Source organism: Acanthopagrus latus, chromosome 8 (assembly GCF_904848185.1).
Source record: "Acanthopagrus latus isolate v.2019 chromosome 8, fAcaLat1.1, whole genome shotgun sequence".
Lineage (NCBI taxonomy): Eukaryota > Metazoa > Chordata > Actinopteri > Spariformes > Sparidae > Acanthopagrus > Acanthopagrus latus.
In genome coordinates, this window is record NC_051046.1 from 10617933 (window position 1) to 10634348 (window position 16416).

At 40.3% G+C, this 16416-nt stretch overlaps 3 protein-coding genes across 10 annotated transcripts in view; 1 reads left to right on the plus strand and 2 right to left on the minus strand.

The window, feature by feature from the left end:
• Positions 1-3703, minus strand: lrrc61 (leucine rich repeat containing 61). Its single transcript, XM_037106678.1, has 9 exons — positions 3345-3703; positions 2161-2256; positions 1925-2071; positions 1768-1828; positions 1435-1520; positions 1283-1348; positions 1106-1174; positions 786-911; positions 1-680 (listed from the first exon to the last, which is right to left on the minus strand). Exons 1-9 carry the CDS (start codon positions 3370-3372, stop codon positions 574-576), a joined length of 786 nt encoding a protein of 261 aa, XP_036962573.1. The 5' UTR covers positions 3373-3703; the 3' UTR covers positions 1-573.
• Positions 2457-13116, plus strand: cib2 (calcium and integrin binding family member 2). Of its 7 annotated transcripts, none has more exons than XM_037106668.1 (8): positions 2457-3139; positions 5015-5281; positions 6800-7049; positions 7241-7275; positions 9638-9749; positions 11203-11350; positions 11431-11626; positions 12382-13116. In XM_037106668.1, the coding sequence occupies exons 2-8, from the start codon at positions 5271-5273 to the stop codon at positions 12401-12403; spliced, it is 774 nt and encodes a 257-aa protein (XP_036962563.1). In that variant the 5' UTR covers positions 2457-3139; positions 5015-5270; the 3' UTR covers positions 12404-13116. The 7 variants fall into 7 exon arrangements, with proteins under 7 accessions (XP_036962563.1, XP_036962566.1, XP_036962568.1 ...); XM_037106671.1 differs by having other exon boundaries at positions 2457-3135; XM_037106672.1 differs by lacking the exon at positions 2457-3139 and adding an exon at positions 3142-3159.
• LOC119024155 (SH2 domain-containing protein 7-like) overlaps positions 12380-16416 on the minus strand; it is an 11733-nt gene continuing 7696 nt past the window's right edge. For both annotated transcript variants that reach the window (XM_037106658.1, XM_037106657.1), the window contains exon 8: positions 12380-16321. In XM_037106658.1, the coding sequence (XP_036962553.1) occupies positions 16274-16321 (48 nt within the window). In that variant the 3' untranslated portion in view covers positions 12380-16273. The remainder of the gene's footprint in view (positions 16322-16416) is intronic.

Here is a 16416-nt window from a genome sequence, read left to right on the forward strand (position 1 = left end):
TCAAGTACGCCTTTTTATAAGCACAGTAAATCCCACAAGTTGATTGTACACTTAATAAACTTTATGGTATAAAACAAGTAGAAACAGCTGAAACAATCATTCAATCACATTTTGCAAAAGTTCAACTTACATAGAAAGCATACAGCATGGGACGCAGTAACTCCCAAAAACTATCCAGCAATGCAAAATGGAAAAACAGCTCTTAATCACTTACCTATAGAAATGTTTTAAGCAGCATAGCTCTTGGCATAATTACGGGCTACAACATGGTACAAAATGCACACTGTGCAAGTAAAGACATCTTGGAACCAAACTGAGGGGTGTCAGTATGGATAAAGGTTTTTAAAACCACTTACATGTATCGTCAGTTACATAATGCATAGGATGCGATACAACTTCAACAAATGCCTCACACTGCAACACAGAGCGAGTGTGTCCAGCAATGACACGGATCAAGCATTTGGATGTAGCTTAGTAATTCGAAAAATCCTACAGTACATTATAGCCATGGTTTTATCATAGAACAAAAAAGTTGCTAAATGTTGCACACCAATGTGTCCAATATTTCCCAACTCAGATGGCAAACTGCTTTGGCTGCTTCTTCAGGCTCATGGATCTTTCAGTTTGCGAAATGACATGAGTGGCTCTGTTGTTGAGGAGTCTGCATTCATGAAGAACATCTGAAGAAACAGAAATGTTGGTGGGGAGGGGGGGCGAGGATTAGACAGGATACCACAACATAATCGAGTAACACCTTGTTAGATCACGTGCAGCGCATTTCTTACCGTTAAACTGTTTGTAAGCCTCATCAATGATAGCGTTGTTTGATCTCTTTATCTCCCAGTAACTGTCCTCCACCCATGGTTTGCAATCGGTGTGTTCAACAAGCTGTCCATTCTTGTAAGAACCAGCTAAAACATTTATAGAAAGAGGAATCATCAGCTCGTTCATTAATATTTTACATGGACAAGACGGGGCAAACACAACAAATGCACCACAGACTTGATGAATAAATACTACGTCCAACAACGGAAGCTAATCTGATGAATGGACTGCAGTCACAAGTTGCCAGTGGTGACACAAAAACACATTAGTTAACATGTACCTTTGATGGTATCATCAATGTCTTTGCATAATTGGTACAAGTCACTCCCACGTCCGACCACTCTTTCACCTACAATTTTTAAGAGATTTTATTTTAGATGTCAAAATCCAGAGACACACTCAGCATCGTCTGAGAGTTAATTTTATGTCAAGAAAGTGAAAAGAAAACACAACTTACCATCCAGCACCTTGATGTTGGGGAACATCTCAAGAACTATTGTTCTGTATGATGCGTTCCTGCACACTGATAGAGAGAAATCATTGTGAGTTCCCCTTCTTGAGATTTTTCTGTCCACATTGTTGTTTTCAAATAAACTCACTACAAATTACCTGGATTGGAGTAATTGTAGGTGTTGTCTTTAAAACGTATATTTTCTAGCTTTTTCAAAGGCTGAAGGCCGCTTAGGCTCTCAATGCTGTCGAGGAACAAAACATGTAAGGGATTATTTAACCAATTTTATTTATTTATTTTTTAAATTTTTATTTGATCAATTCAGAATATTGCATTTTCTTTTTAAATATAATAACGAGAAGAAAATATTTGTATGTATATCATTAATGACAGATGTAATTGCTGGCACACACCTAACAATGCAATCAGGCACATATTCATTTGTTTATTCATCTAGGCTAAGCATCTGGTCAAGGGTTATGTAGTGATACCTTGATATGATATTACCAGCCACGTTTAAGTTCTGTAAACTCTCACAACTACGCAGGGGCTCTGAAATGACAAAAGCAAAAAATAGCACATTAAAATATCTAATTCTGTCCATGACAGGCACTGGAAATAAACAAAAGATTGCTCTTGAACTCTCACCTATATTGGAAATCCTGTTAGATGACAAATTGAGTGAAGTAAGATGTCGCAGAGATGCCAGAGGACCTAAATTTGTGATGTTGTTTCCGGAGAGGTCCAGTCTCTCCAAAGTCACACACTCGCCAATGCATCCAAGATCATGAATTCCTGCCAGAGCAAGAAATATCAATTAAAAATACAATTAAAACATTATAAAAGAGGCATTTTTCAAAAGCTCACACAGTAGCACATCTTACCAAGACCTCTCAATTTGAGGAACAGTATCGACTCCAGATCAAATTCCCCCGTGCGGGACTTGAGCAGTGCAGCGGATATCTTCTCACAGTCTGCATCTGAAAGAACCGAGAGGGACAAGACTGCAGCATAATAACAAAGCGCATCCACTTTTTTTTTCTTCTCTTCTTAACTATGCAATACAATCACAGACTCCTTATTTGTGAGTCATGAGCAGAAGAATGCCTGAAGCGATGTGTCTCTTCTGCTTTACGGTGGGACGATCAAATAACCCGTGCAATCGTCTCGAAGTGAATACCAATTCAAGCGGACCACGGTTTTCTCATATTTGGCAGCACGCTGGGCTTGTCTCCTGTCAGCTCCAGAGCACAGGGGAGGTCAACAAAGAGGCAGATGTGCCGGCTCCTGTGTGTTGACTGTGATGGTATTAGCTTGAAAGCGGCATGCATGAATAACAGCTGAAGGGAAGTCGTATTTGGTTTAATTTCCTGAGGCAGCATCAGACCCCTGACTCTTAACCACACATGAGTAGTCCTTCATGAGCCTGCACATAATGAAACAGTGAGAGCCTGAGGAGAGCAGTTGTCACTGGGAAAAACAAGGCTCACCAGGTTTAACCAGGAATAATGATGTTTGGGTCCCCATTTCACCATTTCATTATCAGATTTAAATCAACACTGGTTTGATCTTATTCACTTGAAAATTAGACTATGACAGGACAGGGCAGACACACACACAACAAACATGATAGAAGACAGTCGTGGGTGGGATGAGTAGGGCCACCAAACACACACATCTTGCATTATGTTACCACCTGCAGAAATACAATAAAAAGGCTGACGGCGTTTAGCTTAGCTTGATGCTCAGCAAATGTCTTTTTCAAGCTAATGTGGGTAGCGACCTGCACCTGAACTATAAAACGTCGTGAGGAAGAAGCAGGCTGTGTGATTTCATGAGGATGATTCAGCCGGATGAAAGTGGGTGGGTTATTCAATGAATTGGTAATTGTACAGTTTTTTCCTCCCACCCTTCTCTCTAAAAAGCTGACACACGTACATTTGAATCTGTGCAACGGACGAATACGTTGTTAGCTAGAGCTTAGTTAGCTTAAGCCCCGGCTAGCTAGCGCTAAGCCGCTTGTGGCTAGCATAGCGACGTAGCAACAAGCTATCCGGAGACAACTTACCTTGTTCTTTATCTCGCTTCGAGTCCATCGTGGAGCCAACTTTGCTACGTTTAAACCAACAAAAAGAGCTACCTATCGCAATTAAAACGCGACGGGATGTTTTTAAATAACGCAGTGGGGGGGGAAAAAAAGGCAAAGGCAAGTGGTTATTTACGGGGAGGATGTGAAATTGGCATCTGTCCTGGGGTGCAGTCAGGACACGCTCACTGTACCGCTGTGCTGCAATAGCACGCAGGTGGAGACGGACTGGAGCCGTCCGCAGTCCAGCATAAGCTAAGCAGGAGGCGAGAGACTGATGATGATGATGATGATGATGATGGAAGGAGGGTGGAGGACGAGGCTGGAAATCATCATGTTTTTCATGTCGCTACCGAGCAACAGGTTCTGTACCAATTAAAAGTTTTTACAGAACTGACCTGGAGTCAGTCCTCTCTAAACAGATCTGCAGCGCTCTGAATATGCTGTAAATGATTATCAAATGTAATGAATTTGTGCTAAAGCAGGAGCGAGACAGATTGGAGCGTGAGTTAATGTAAGTGCCAGAATCAGACATGTTTTTAAGGGTTGTATAAGTAGATCAAGTATTGGGCCGATATTTAGCTTTTCCTCAAATATCGGTATCAGGGATATTTTTTTTAATCAAATGTATTTTTGCCAATAAAATAAAATAATGTGCTAAAAACACATCAATATCTGATCAGTAACATGTCACAGTTAATGGCCTATCATCGCTAAATCTGCAGAGTAAAGTGTCTTAATGTACAAAATAAATGTGGAGGAGAGGACATATAAAGTGGGAGAAAATCTAATTTAAGTACCTAAAAAACTGTACACAGCACTTGAGAAAATGCTACTTATTTTATTTTTAATTCACTGGTTGTTCAAATTTTTTGATGCTATTTCATTTTTCTTTCTTTTTTTTTTTTTTTAATTGCAAATGAATATCGGTCTCAAAAATATCAGCTTTCTCCATCTCCTTGATTTCTGACAGTATCGGCATCTGCCGGAATAAGCCACATGAGTCGACCCCTAGTTGTGCCAGTGCCAGTGTGATGGCAAGTACAGTAACTAAATGCATTTACTCAAGTACTGTATGTAGGTGTGAATAAAACTCGCACACACACAATGTAATTCCCACTAGATTCTAATTCAGGCTTCCGCTGCACGACATTTATGTGAAAAATTAAATTGCCCAAAAGCAAACAAGTTTTAAAGCACTAGCACACTGATTACATTCCAATGTGTCAATAGGCATAATAATAATAATAATAATAATAATAATAATAATAATAATAATAATAATAATCATCATCATATTGCACCTGAGCTCTTTTCTTTACCTAAAATAATGAAGTTGTTGCCATTTCAGTTCATTTACTCAGCGTAATTTAAGCAGCATTAGGCAGAGTTAGTTTATTTAAGACTGCCTCCTCGTCAGCAGCAGGCTCTACCTATTTATTTATTTACCTGAGGTCCTATTGGTCTGTCTCGCCTCCGGTGGCCAGCAGCAGCAGCAGCTGGGTGCGTAAAGACTCCCGGATCAGTTTGCAGGTCTCTCTCTCTCTGTCTCTGTCCCTCTCTCCGCGGACACAACGCTGGCACCGCCATCTCTACTTTACATTTTTCACCTTTTTTTATTCTAAAGCACCCTCTGCGTTTTTTGTTTTCAGTCATGGCGGACTTCTCCTGCAAGGACAGCAACAAACACAGCAGCAGCAGCAGCAACCCCTTATAAGAGTTTTTCCCCCAGCGTCGTCGAGCCCTTCCTGTGCGCAGGGGGGGACTCTTGTCTCCGAGGAGCCCCACTAAATGCCTCTCACTGAGAAAAAGGCTCCGGACGTTCAGTGTTGTGAATGCGTTCAAGCGAGCAGATGATTTGATCTAAGATGGGTAATAAGCAGACTATATTTACCGACGAGCAACTTGATGCCTACCAGGTAAGATACCTGCAGCGTCTTCACTCCACAGTGAAGCAGGTCATGTTCACTGTGTATGTCAGTGTTGATCTATAGTAATCTTCCAGCATTATAACCGATATACAGTCTTTTATGACTTTTTAATCACTATTCCACATGTACATCACCATGTTTCTGTTTAATTCCCCATTTTGACCTCCTGATGGTCGCTCCAATGTGTCTTGGTTAAAACAGAAAATGGCATTAACATCAGTAAAGATCATTGACATCACCTGACCTCAGTCTAAAGCAAGCCTTGTCCCCAGTTAACAAAAATCCAACGACCGAATCCCTACTAGATGCCGGTGGGTTATAACTCCACTGTTTAAATATTTAGTTTCGATAGCTGAGAGTAGCTGGGGGTTTTTGATGTCACTGCAAACTGGAGGATCTTGTGCCACCACCTGAGAGGATCTGACCTTATTCTTGTGTGACAATCATCCAGGTTTTTACCCTGTGAATCCTCCTGTGCACAGGTTTATCATGTGATTAGGTGTGGGCTTAATAATTGATGCCAAGCAAGCGTGATATGCTGTGAAACTCTACTCTCAGGAGACAGTTCGGTTCTCAAGAACCTCTCTGGTTACTCCTGCTCCTCTTTAAAACCCCTTACTAGACTACCGCAGCTTTCTGTTTGCCTCTGTAGTAATTAGTCCTCCTGGGTATCAATAGGTATTTTATTTTATTTCTTTTATTTAAGATAAAAGACCCAATGGGACATCAACTAAGTGAGCTGAAGTGTTTTGTTTGTTCACCAGCAGCACTTCACTCTTCAATGCGTAGGCTTCATTACCTTCACCAAGGAGGGTATGTTTTCACCCTTGTTGTTTGATTGGTTGGTTAGTTGGTTGGTTGATCTGTTGGTTGTAGGTTGATTTGTTTGTTGATTCTTTTGCTGGATGATTCGTTGGGTGGCTGGTGTTTTGATTTGTTGGCTGATTGGTTGATTTTTTTTGGTTAGTGCATTGGTTAGTTGGTTGGTTGGTTGGCTTGTTTGTTGGTCGGCTAGCTGTTTAGTTTGTTGGCATGTTGATTTGCTGATTTGTTGGCCAGTTGGTTGTCAAAAACTACCAAACGTGTTTCAACAAAACCTGGATGGACTATGGGTCTTGGCCCAGAATAGACCCCTTTAACCTTGATCTTGATTAATAAAATCAAGAATGCCAAAGTGGCTGGTACATATCAGTGGGTTACGCTATGATGCAGAGCCAAATAAATCCTGGATCCAGCAGATTTGGATATGTTTCATTTGATACATTTATCAAATTGGAGGGGACTGTTGGGCTGTAGTGGACGTATGCGCTCGACTGAATTCCATTCTGGTTTATAGTGTAATCTGACGTGATGGAAACTATATAGTCAGATACTGCTTTACATATACTGACACACAATTATCATAAACCCACATTATCTTCAGTAGGACTGTTAGAGTGGATGTAACAGCAGTGACGAAGGCTCCCAGGAAAGCTTTTTTAGTTTTGTTAATCACATTGTCTGCAGCACTCGGCTGGCTGCGCTCTGCTTCTCACACTCAGGAGCACAGCTCAGACAGAAGGGATACAAGAGCAAATGTAAAACGAGGCGCCTCCACTCGGGCCGCTGGATAATGTGTGTGCCAAGACATGCATGTCAGACAACAGCAGATCATGTTGCTCTGCCTCACCGTTCCTATTGGAAGTGGCAGGTGACAACACACACACGTCGTCGCCCGAGAGACACCAGACACCTCAATGAGCAGTTTGCAGGAACGGTAACACACGTGACTTCAGAGAAACTGTAATGTTATTTCATATATGACTCACAGATGTGTCATTCAGGGTGTCTTTAGGCCTTTTATAGAAGATGAAAATAGTTATTGTACATTAAACAATTGATCATTTTCCCTTTGTCAAACAATTTGTAATATTATTGTGTTGTGATGTCGTTTTTCTCTCTTTGCAGGACTGTACATTTTTCACCCGCAAAGAAATTCTGCGGTAAGTTTTATTCAGCTGTACTTCTCGATTCTAGTTCATTACTCACAGCTGTCAGACTGTCCCGCTGAAGAAATTAAAGGTTCATGTGTGAACCATGCCAAGTCCTCAGAGCAGACTGCTTCCCGCTTAGGAAACTTAATGCTGAAGCTGATTTCATTGGCAGCTGCCATGCGTAAAATTTTGGCACCATACTAAAGGGGAAGATGAAACAAAATCATTGTACGTTGTGATGATTTCATCTGATTTACATCTGATTATTCTTATTTCAAAATGTCAGAAAATGGGGCAATATGTTGATCATCGTTTCCCAATTTCTCATTTTGTCCACGACCCAAGGCTGCTCTTCTTATGCCATCATGGAGGAGTGAAGTAACCAGAAAATATTTACAATTAAGAAGCTGGAAACTGAAATCAAACTAATCAGTCGAGTATCAAAAGAGCTGCTCTTTCATTTAATAGTTGGCAACTAATCGATTAATCGTTGCAGGATCACGGTTGATTAGAGAATAATGTACAACATTAATTTGAACTGAGAATCAATCGAATGTGGCAATTAAGTAATCTATCATCAATCACAAACTTGCCATTTTAAGTGGTGTATGTGCTGCAGCTACTGTATATAAAGGAAATAAAACATTATTTCAAAGTGCCAAATAATGAGGCAGAGGGCAAAATTAGGTGATACGGTAATTTCTGTACAGAATAAGCACACAGTCATTTAACATTTAGTGGCTGCTAAGTTTCCTTGTACAGACTGCTATCCTAAATTATCCTCTCATCCAAACCTTTCATTATCTCCCCATCAAAACACCCCAGTACATACAAACAGACTGCAGCATAGCAGCCTCTCCAGACACGTAATTACATCTATGAATGGCTCCGTGTTGCTCATGCAGATTGCTGGTAAAGATTTTCAAGCGTTACTCAATGAAGATCCAGGAGGTTTTGTCCCGTAGAGGCGTCACAGCATCATCTAAACCTCTGAATGTCACGCTGACCTTTTGACTGCGGTGTTGTTTTTCAGCGCCACCCAGTTTCATATTTCTACATCCACTGACAAAGCCAACTTCATCACTTTAAAAAAATGAAATAAATATCATTCTACTCTCCATGATTGCACAAGGGAGTATCGTGACTCATCGGGCAGCATCATTTCAGTCTTCCCGACGCTCACCACCACGATCACAGGCATAGATTAAACCAGTTGACGCTCATGTTTCAGTATCTTTTATCAGTGGTTGGAGATGGTGGAAGATAGAAACAGCTGCTAAAAGAAATTAAATGCCGATTCTCACAATGTCTGGGGGGGTCTGATTTACCCTGACGTAGTTAAGGTTGTCTTTAAGTAATCAAATTTAACAGGAAACCCAGCATGCTTGTTTTATCATTCATTGTGGAATACAATACATTTGTAGGGTGTCAGGTTTGTTTTTGTTGAAAGATATGCATTTCATCCAATTATGCTTATTTTTCTTTCCAATTAATGTTTTTTTTCTTCTCCCCTTTAACTTATTAATGATTTGTGTGTGTATAAACCAAGAGTGATATCGAATTAACTTATATTCCGAGGCCATCAGTGGACCAGAGACTCAAAATTGACAATCAGCAGAGGGCGTAATTGGGTTCTCCATTTAATGACCTTCATAAAACACTCCTTGTTTCTGTCTCGAGCAGCTCGGTTTTACTACACGTTCATGTAACATCGTAGAGACAGGTCCTCTTCGAGGGTCATGATGTCACTGGTTCAGCCTTACCTTAGCATCAGCATGATGATCAGCAGTAGAATTAGAATTTAAACCACACGTTAATACTCAACATCGTAGAATTTGCAGAAGCTGTGCCGTCCGAACACTTTCAAGTGTCGTGGTCCATTAGAGCTGCAGGTTTAGCCGCTCATGTGCCGCAGTGAACCAGTGAAACTCCATCATTTTGACGGGTTTATCTCGTAATTTAATTGTTTGTGAGTTTGCCCTCTAAGACCAGTGTCCCTGCTGATAAATTGCTCCGCTTTGACAACGAGGTACGCCATGACGGGATTGGCCAAAGGACAGAGTGAAAGATAAGCAAAGACAGTCTCGACTTGTGTTTATCATTCATACTGCCTCCTTGCAGTTTGTTGACATCGTTATCAATAATTAATGACATTAAATTAAATATTCTCTTAAGAGTGAGAGAGGGAAAGGTTAAAAAGAGGACCATCGAGGACAGTTTTTGGCAGGTTAGGCCCTTTTACCTCTGTGTTTTTGTCGGCCATCTTTGATCCACTTAGTGGTCATGTTTTACATTTTTTCTTTTTCGTAGTCGGTGTATTCATGTATTAACATGCAATTTCTGTAAAAGTTTTGTTTTGTATGTATTCTAGGTTGCACGGCAGATACCATGAGTTGGCTCCACATCTTGTACCGATGGACTACACCAAAGATCCTGATTGTAAACTGCCTTTAGCCTTAATAGTCAACATGCCAGAGTTAAAGGTAAAGGAAATTCACAGTTCCAGTCTTCCCTCGTGGATCGGCCTCTTCTTATTTTGACTTTTTTGTTTGTGTTTTTCTTATTTTGGATTGTGTTACAGGGACTCCCTTTAAAACAAATGTGACACCCACTGCTTACGTGTGCAGAGACCTAATCAATACAAGCGCTCTTTCGGGGGGACGGAATTGATTTTTAACCATCATCATCATCACCCTCTGATTCTGTGACACCACGTTCTGTGAGCTAATGAAAGTTGATGTGCCTCTATCCTCTCCTAATTTTAAGTAACTGCCATTCAAAAAGAACATCCAGAGATTTCCAGAAATGCCATGTTGCGTAACATCACAGCCAAACGAGTACCACACGGTTTTATATGGAGTCCTTATCCACCAGAAGCTTTAGCACGGAGGCTCATAATGTGTGCTGCCTCTGGGCGTAATTGGCCCCTCGCCTGTAAAACTGTCTGACTGCAGGGCCTGTAGGGATGGCAGAAGGAAGATGGAGGCCACCACAGGCGGGATTGATGAGGCACACAAAGTCTTCATAAATACGTTTCATACTCACTTTTAACGAGCTGTGTGGAGTCGAGCTGCGCTGAGTCAGGCTGCGCTGACGCGTCTTCCGATACGCATCACTTCATATGGCCGATTGCTGTTTTATATAAATGGATTATTTTGCTGAGCTCATATTCAGCTCGAACTTTTACTTGTAGAACTCGTGACATTCCAAGTCCTTTTTTTTGTTTTATTACAAGTTGTGTGAAATCAGCTAATTACCAGGGGTTTTATATGATAAATCTAAACTGCTGGTTGAGCAACAGAGGAGAAAATATTGGCTTCACCTTCACAGCAAAGAGAGAGAGTCAGGTTTTTTTCTCAGTTGAACCCTGGCATCAGCAAAAAATATCTTTCAGTTTATACCGCCGCAGCTCACATGTGAAACTGACAGCAGCATGTAAAAACAAAAGGTCATGCTACCTCTTGTTCCTTCAGGGCACGCCTATTCAACATCTTTTTTTAGAAGGGCCGGATATGAAATAAGGTGAAGTGCCAAGGGGCCCGGCTATTTACATTCCCTACATCTGACCTTTAAAACTTGGAGTTTGAATGTGTTAAAACAATGCACTTTTATTCATTCTTTTCAAATTTGAAAAGAAGACATAGAAGTATGAAAGCACAGGAGAAGAATAATGCATCTTTATGATCCTAGAAGCAGGTTTGGTTCTTGTAAATTCCTCCTGCTTAGATTGCCTGGGTTAAAACTTTTAAATAAGAGTATTTTTGTGCGAGGCAACAGACGTATGTAATGGGTCGGCTAATTTAGGTTGTTAAAGGGCCGCATTTGGCCCAAAAGCTGTTGTTTTAATAGGCCTGCTTGGGGTTATTTTTAAGATACTGTGCTTGTTTTTCTTGTCCAACCACATATTCCTACATTGATGTAAATATTTGTCTCTAGGAAAACCCATTCCGCAACAGGATCGTAGAGTCTTTCTCAGAGGACGGGATGGGGAACCTCAGCTTCAATGAATTTGTGGACATGTTCTCAGTCCTGAGCGAAATGGCTCCTCGAGAACTCAAGGCCATTTACGCCTTCAAAATATACGGTAATAATACGTTTTAATTCAATTTCAACACATTTCGGGAACTCATAAAATGAGAAAAATGATGACTGTGTTGCCCACAGATTTCAATGTGGATAATTACCTGTGCAAAGAGGACCTGGAAAAGACTCTGAATAAGCTGACGAAGGAGGAATTGACTCCTGAGGAGGTGGAGCTGGTGTGCCAGAAAGCCATCGAGGAGGCGGATTTAGACGGAGACAACAAACTCTCTTTTGCTGACTTTGAAAATATGATAACTAGGGCTCCGGACTTTTTAAGGTAATGGAATGCACCTCACTTCAGACATATAATATTATTGCATGACATTTATATAAAAGCGAGTGTCAGCACTCTTTACTTTAAAATCAGGCAGTGCATGCATTATTCCTCCAGCTGCAGTGCGGTGAGCTGCAGTTTTCATTACCCAGATGGCTGCTAATCATTTTTATCATTTAACTGTCAGCCGAACAACATCACTTTAATCCTGAGCCGCCGCAATGCCCATTCATTTGTATGCAAACAGCCTCAAGACTATCTGTCCTCACTGACATGACAGCCCAATCACCAGAATAAATGTTGTGTGTGTTTCTGCAAACCATGGATACTGTAAACGGAGAAGTATTGTTTCACATGCTGAAATTTTTGTTTCTTTAAGTCAAATTCTTTCTAGTTTAATGTCGTGATAAGGTTCTGCTCGTGCTCTGATTAGGCTCAGGCACAAAACAACCTTGGATAAGGCTGGAAAAATGTTTTGGCTTATCTGTTTCTATCGCTAAAAACATGGCTGTAAATTGTCCCCAAAATATGTTAAAAAATACACAGTTTTCAGCTGCGTATTGTCCCAGTGCCTTGTTAAAAATGTCCGGTTATATTGCATTATAAGTATATAGTCTGGGTATAATATTGGTATGAAACATACAAATCTAAAGTATCCGTGGTTTGTAGAAGCAAGTTAATACTCAGCATGTTTTCACACACAATGACTACTACTGTTTCAATGCCAGCTTCTCACATTGCCTCTTGTGTCCCTCCAGTACCTTCCATATACGAATCTGAGACGACTTGGTGGAAAATTTTCATGGAGGGAAGCGTGGTGATCCTCAGGACTCTACCTGCACCCTGTCCTGGGTGCCTGTGTCCCACCCTCATCGTCCAAATATCGTACATCAGCCTTCTTCAACCTCAGTGAAATCTGCTTAAGTTAGAAAGCAAAATACTGGATATGGTGGAAATTCTCACAATCCATGTATTATTATTTTACCACTGATAAAAGGGCTTGACCTGCAATGGTCTCTTGTTGGGTGAAAAGGCTATTCTTTCTACATTTGAAAAGTCAATGAGGAATGTATAAAATAGTGACCTACCTGTATTGCACATATGATACTCCCAGTGAAGTCTTCCTGGTATTACACACGAGATACAAAGTATTTATAAGGTTCTGGGCGACACTTGAAGAGGGTGAAAGCACAGCGTTGGCATTAAGGACATACAGATGTTTTTAAATGAGCTATGCAATATTTTTACACGCAGTCTGTTGCTTTTTGTGATTTTAAGTTATTCGCTTGTGTAACTGGAACATGGTGACAATCACATCTTACTGATCTCCAGTTGGATGAAGGGCTCCGTCATCTTTTTTTTTTTTTTTTCATCCCCTGCCTCAGCCATCATCATCATGAGATATTACATACAGCCATCTTTTGGATACACGTGTAACAGTATTTTATGTGTCTTCAGGTATTTGTCTTACTTTGAATAAATGTTTTTTTGTGTGTGTGTGTACTGAGTGAATTACATTTTTGTTGTCACTGCGAAAAAAAAAAAAAAGCAAGAAGACTCTCTCGGTGTTGTGATATCCCGTCCGTACAACCAGCTCATGTCAGTCCATCCACCCGCGATGATCGAGGCATGTGCACAGTAAAGATCAGGAAACGGCCGTGCCTCTGTACAGCCCGTCATATAAGCAGTGATAACTTGTTAAGCAGGATGTGATCATTAGGAGCGAGCTGCCTCAGCACTCACAGGCATGATTACATCCTACACACACAGTTAATCTCAACGGGGGGGAGCTACTGGAAACAGCCTCGGCTCCGTTGGCTGGCGATTACGGTTTCTGAGCTGCAGGGTATAGATTTGCATCAGTATATGGGGTTGTGTAGTTGTTTGTGTTCAACCCAGGTTGTCCTAGTGAGTCATACTGCACAAGGGACAAAGTCATCTTTACATCTTTGCTGCCAAGCACAGTGACTGCAAAATAAGTATGACCCGGTTAAATGGTGCTGACTCTGACAAATACACAGCTGTCACAAAAAATGAAATTGGGACACAAGCTACAGGCTAAAGGAACCAACATAAGCAGTGACAGGCTATTCTCATGTGATTGTTGAGGCTGAATCTTGTGTGTGACAACAGAACAAAAAAAAAAAAAAAGTGCACATGCAAATCAACATAAGAGTATGAAAAAATGAGAAGTTGATGTTGAGCGTCTCATTTTCATCTGAGACAAGAGGCTGTCGAAGTCAGTTAAACAGTGTGCAGCAACCAGAGCAGCCGGTTAATTCTTCACTCCATTATCTCCAGTTCCCTTTATGAGGCCAGTATCAAATATTCAGGGCAATACGGCGCTGATTGTGTGGCTTCATTAATTACCGGTCTCACCGAGAACATCTGTTAATTATGATTCCAGCAGAGAAGCTTCTGGTGCAATGTGATACTGAGGCTGTAAAGCAGCCGTTAACTGTACGCAACCGTTTCTGAAGTGGAGAGAAGGGCCAACAAGTGTGTGAAACTCACACTGCTTTCACTCCACGGGACCATTTCTGTCTTAATTTGATCAGATTTAAGATGCCTGGAGGTTTTACAATCTGCTCCACGGCCCGTAAAGAGAATCCTGTGGAGGCTGGTGCTTTATCAGTCTCCTACAAATGTACGTTTTCTTAAAATTGACAATACTAATACTATAACTCCTATGAAGCCTCTGTGAATGTCTGACAATATTATAGTTATCATCATATGACAGTGTTTTCCCAATCTATATGATAATGAAATATCAAGAGCCCTATGTGCTAGTTACACTTCAAATTGAGCTTTTAGCAGTTATTTATTATTTCTGATTATTGTCTTAAATGCGCAGTGTGTGATTTTTGGACAAAGCGTAAGTAGCGAGGCATTACGGGAGTTGTGAAAATCTGTCTGACGTAGTGTCACTTTACGTTGCGTAACATTTTGTCACAATCGCTTGACTTTCTTCCTCAGTCAGTCACTCTGCGTTTGAACATCACTGGAAACATTTGGGATGATGTAAAAACGCCACTCTGCAAAATATATAACAAATGTCTTTGAGTAAATACCAACAGATTACATCCGTCGACCTATAACAGATGTCAGCATTTATGTTGCCTGATGTGAAAGAGATTATAATGCAGAAAAAGATGCTCGGGTTATTTATGATTAATACATTCCCAGTAAAGTATTGGTTTCAGTGCACTGATGTCATTTTACATCATTATGTTTATAAGTAAACCGTAAAATATCCTGTTCTCAAGTGTTCGTTAACCTCATTTGAGTAAATAAATTAATTCTGGGATTTTGACTGATCAAAAATAATACCAGTCAGGTTTTAGTTTTTAGAAATTTTGATGCTGAAATGTTGCATACAAATATAAATATCAATATAGATAAACATTATATCTTCAATTCTCCATGATAAGCTGAAAGCTCCAGGAGACGTAAATGTAACCTTTTTTCTTTTCAAACTACTATCTCTGTTGCACCTGCGTAATAAAGCCCTCCTGTGAATGGTAATGTGGATATACAGTTATTGAATATATCGCACTGTAGAATGTGTTTACACAGTGTTACCAATCATTAATTATCTTTGTTATGCATAATTTAAAAAAAAGAAATGTTGAGAAACACTAGTAGTCAATTAAAGTGTATCACAAGTGTTTATATACTGTGTATAAAAGCTTAATATGGACTTAAATAAAGTGTTGCCAGTGAGAGATGTGATGCTAGAATTAATATAATTGTTTCCAAGTGTCAATTGAACAGGTGCAGAAACCCACTGACACACACTGACATCAAACGCGACGTCTTGCTCATCTGTTATAAGAAGTGACACACGTTTTTGTTTTTTTTTTTCCTTTTTTTTTCCAGTGACGCTTGATTTTCTGCATCTAAGAAAAAAAAATTGCAGAAACAGTCATGGTAAAATTGTTCATTTTCCAAGTCTGACTGTGTTTATATTTCAGTGGGTTATTTTATCCCGGTCTGCGCAATGTCAATGGCGGGAAAACACCTAATTTCCTTATCCTGCCTCCTGAGTGCCGCATAAAATAGCAACAACAACCGTTCCTCTATTTGAACGGCCTGTAAAGATAACTCTGACCTGGCAAACATTCAGGTACTGCACCGAAAAGACTGTTGAACAATGAGCGACACGTTGGGTTTAGTGAGTGCCATCGAAACTATAATTAGAAAGTAGAAGATAGGCATGTGATAAGAGATAATAAATGACATTTCGACATCTTTGATACGCTTTCCTGTTGCTTTTGTATACAGTTCGAAATCTGTATGCAAATCAGGTTTCCTGAGAATGTGGGCCGCATTGATGGTGGCAGGATGTAGTCTGAACATATTTTAAAGGTCAGTAGTAAAACACAGTGCAGCCTTTTTCTTCTGACATTTGAATTGACAAATCATTTGTGTTTTATTCAGTGCGTCGGCTTACAGTACATGTGGAAAAATGAAATGTAAATAGTCTTTAAATAAATACATTAGAAAAGCAGACAAACAGCAGGCGTCATTTAAATAGTTAGAGACATGTAAACCCATGTGAAATATATAGAAACAAGTGTGTTTTGGACGGGGCCATTGTAGTGTCGGAGTACAATTAGAAAACCTTGTCGTCGGCAGCTGGTCACCCCCTCACCACTTCCTCTTGGCCTCGGGGAACAGCCATTTCCATTTATCATTCTGCAGGAAGTAAAAGAAAGGCTAGGATGAACATCAAATACAACTCGAGGAGGGTGGCGTGTTCAAATGAAAAGCCTTTTGATGACATTACTAAC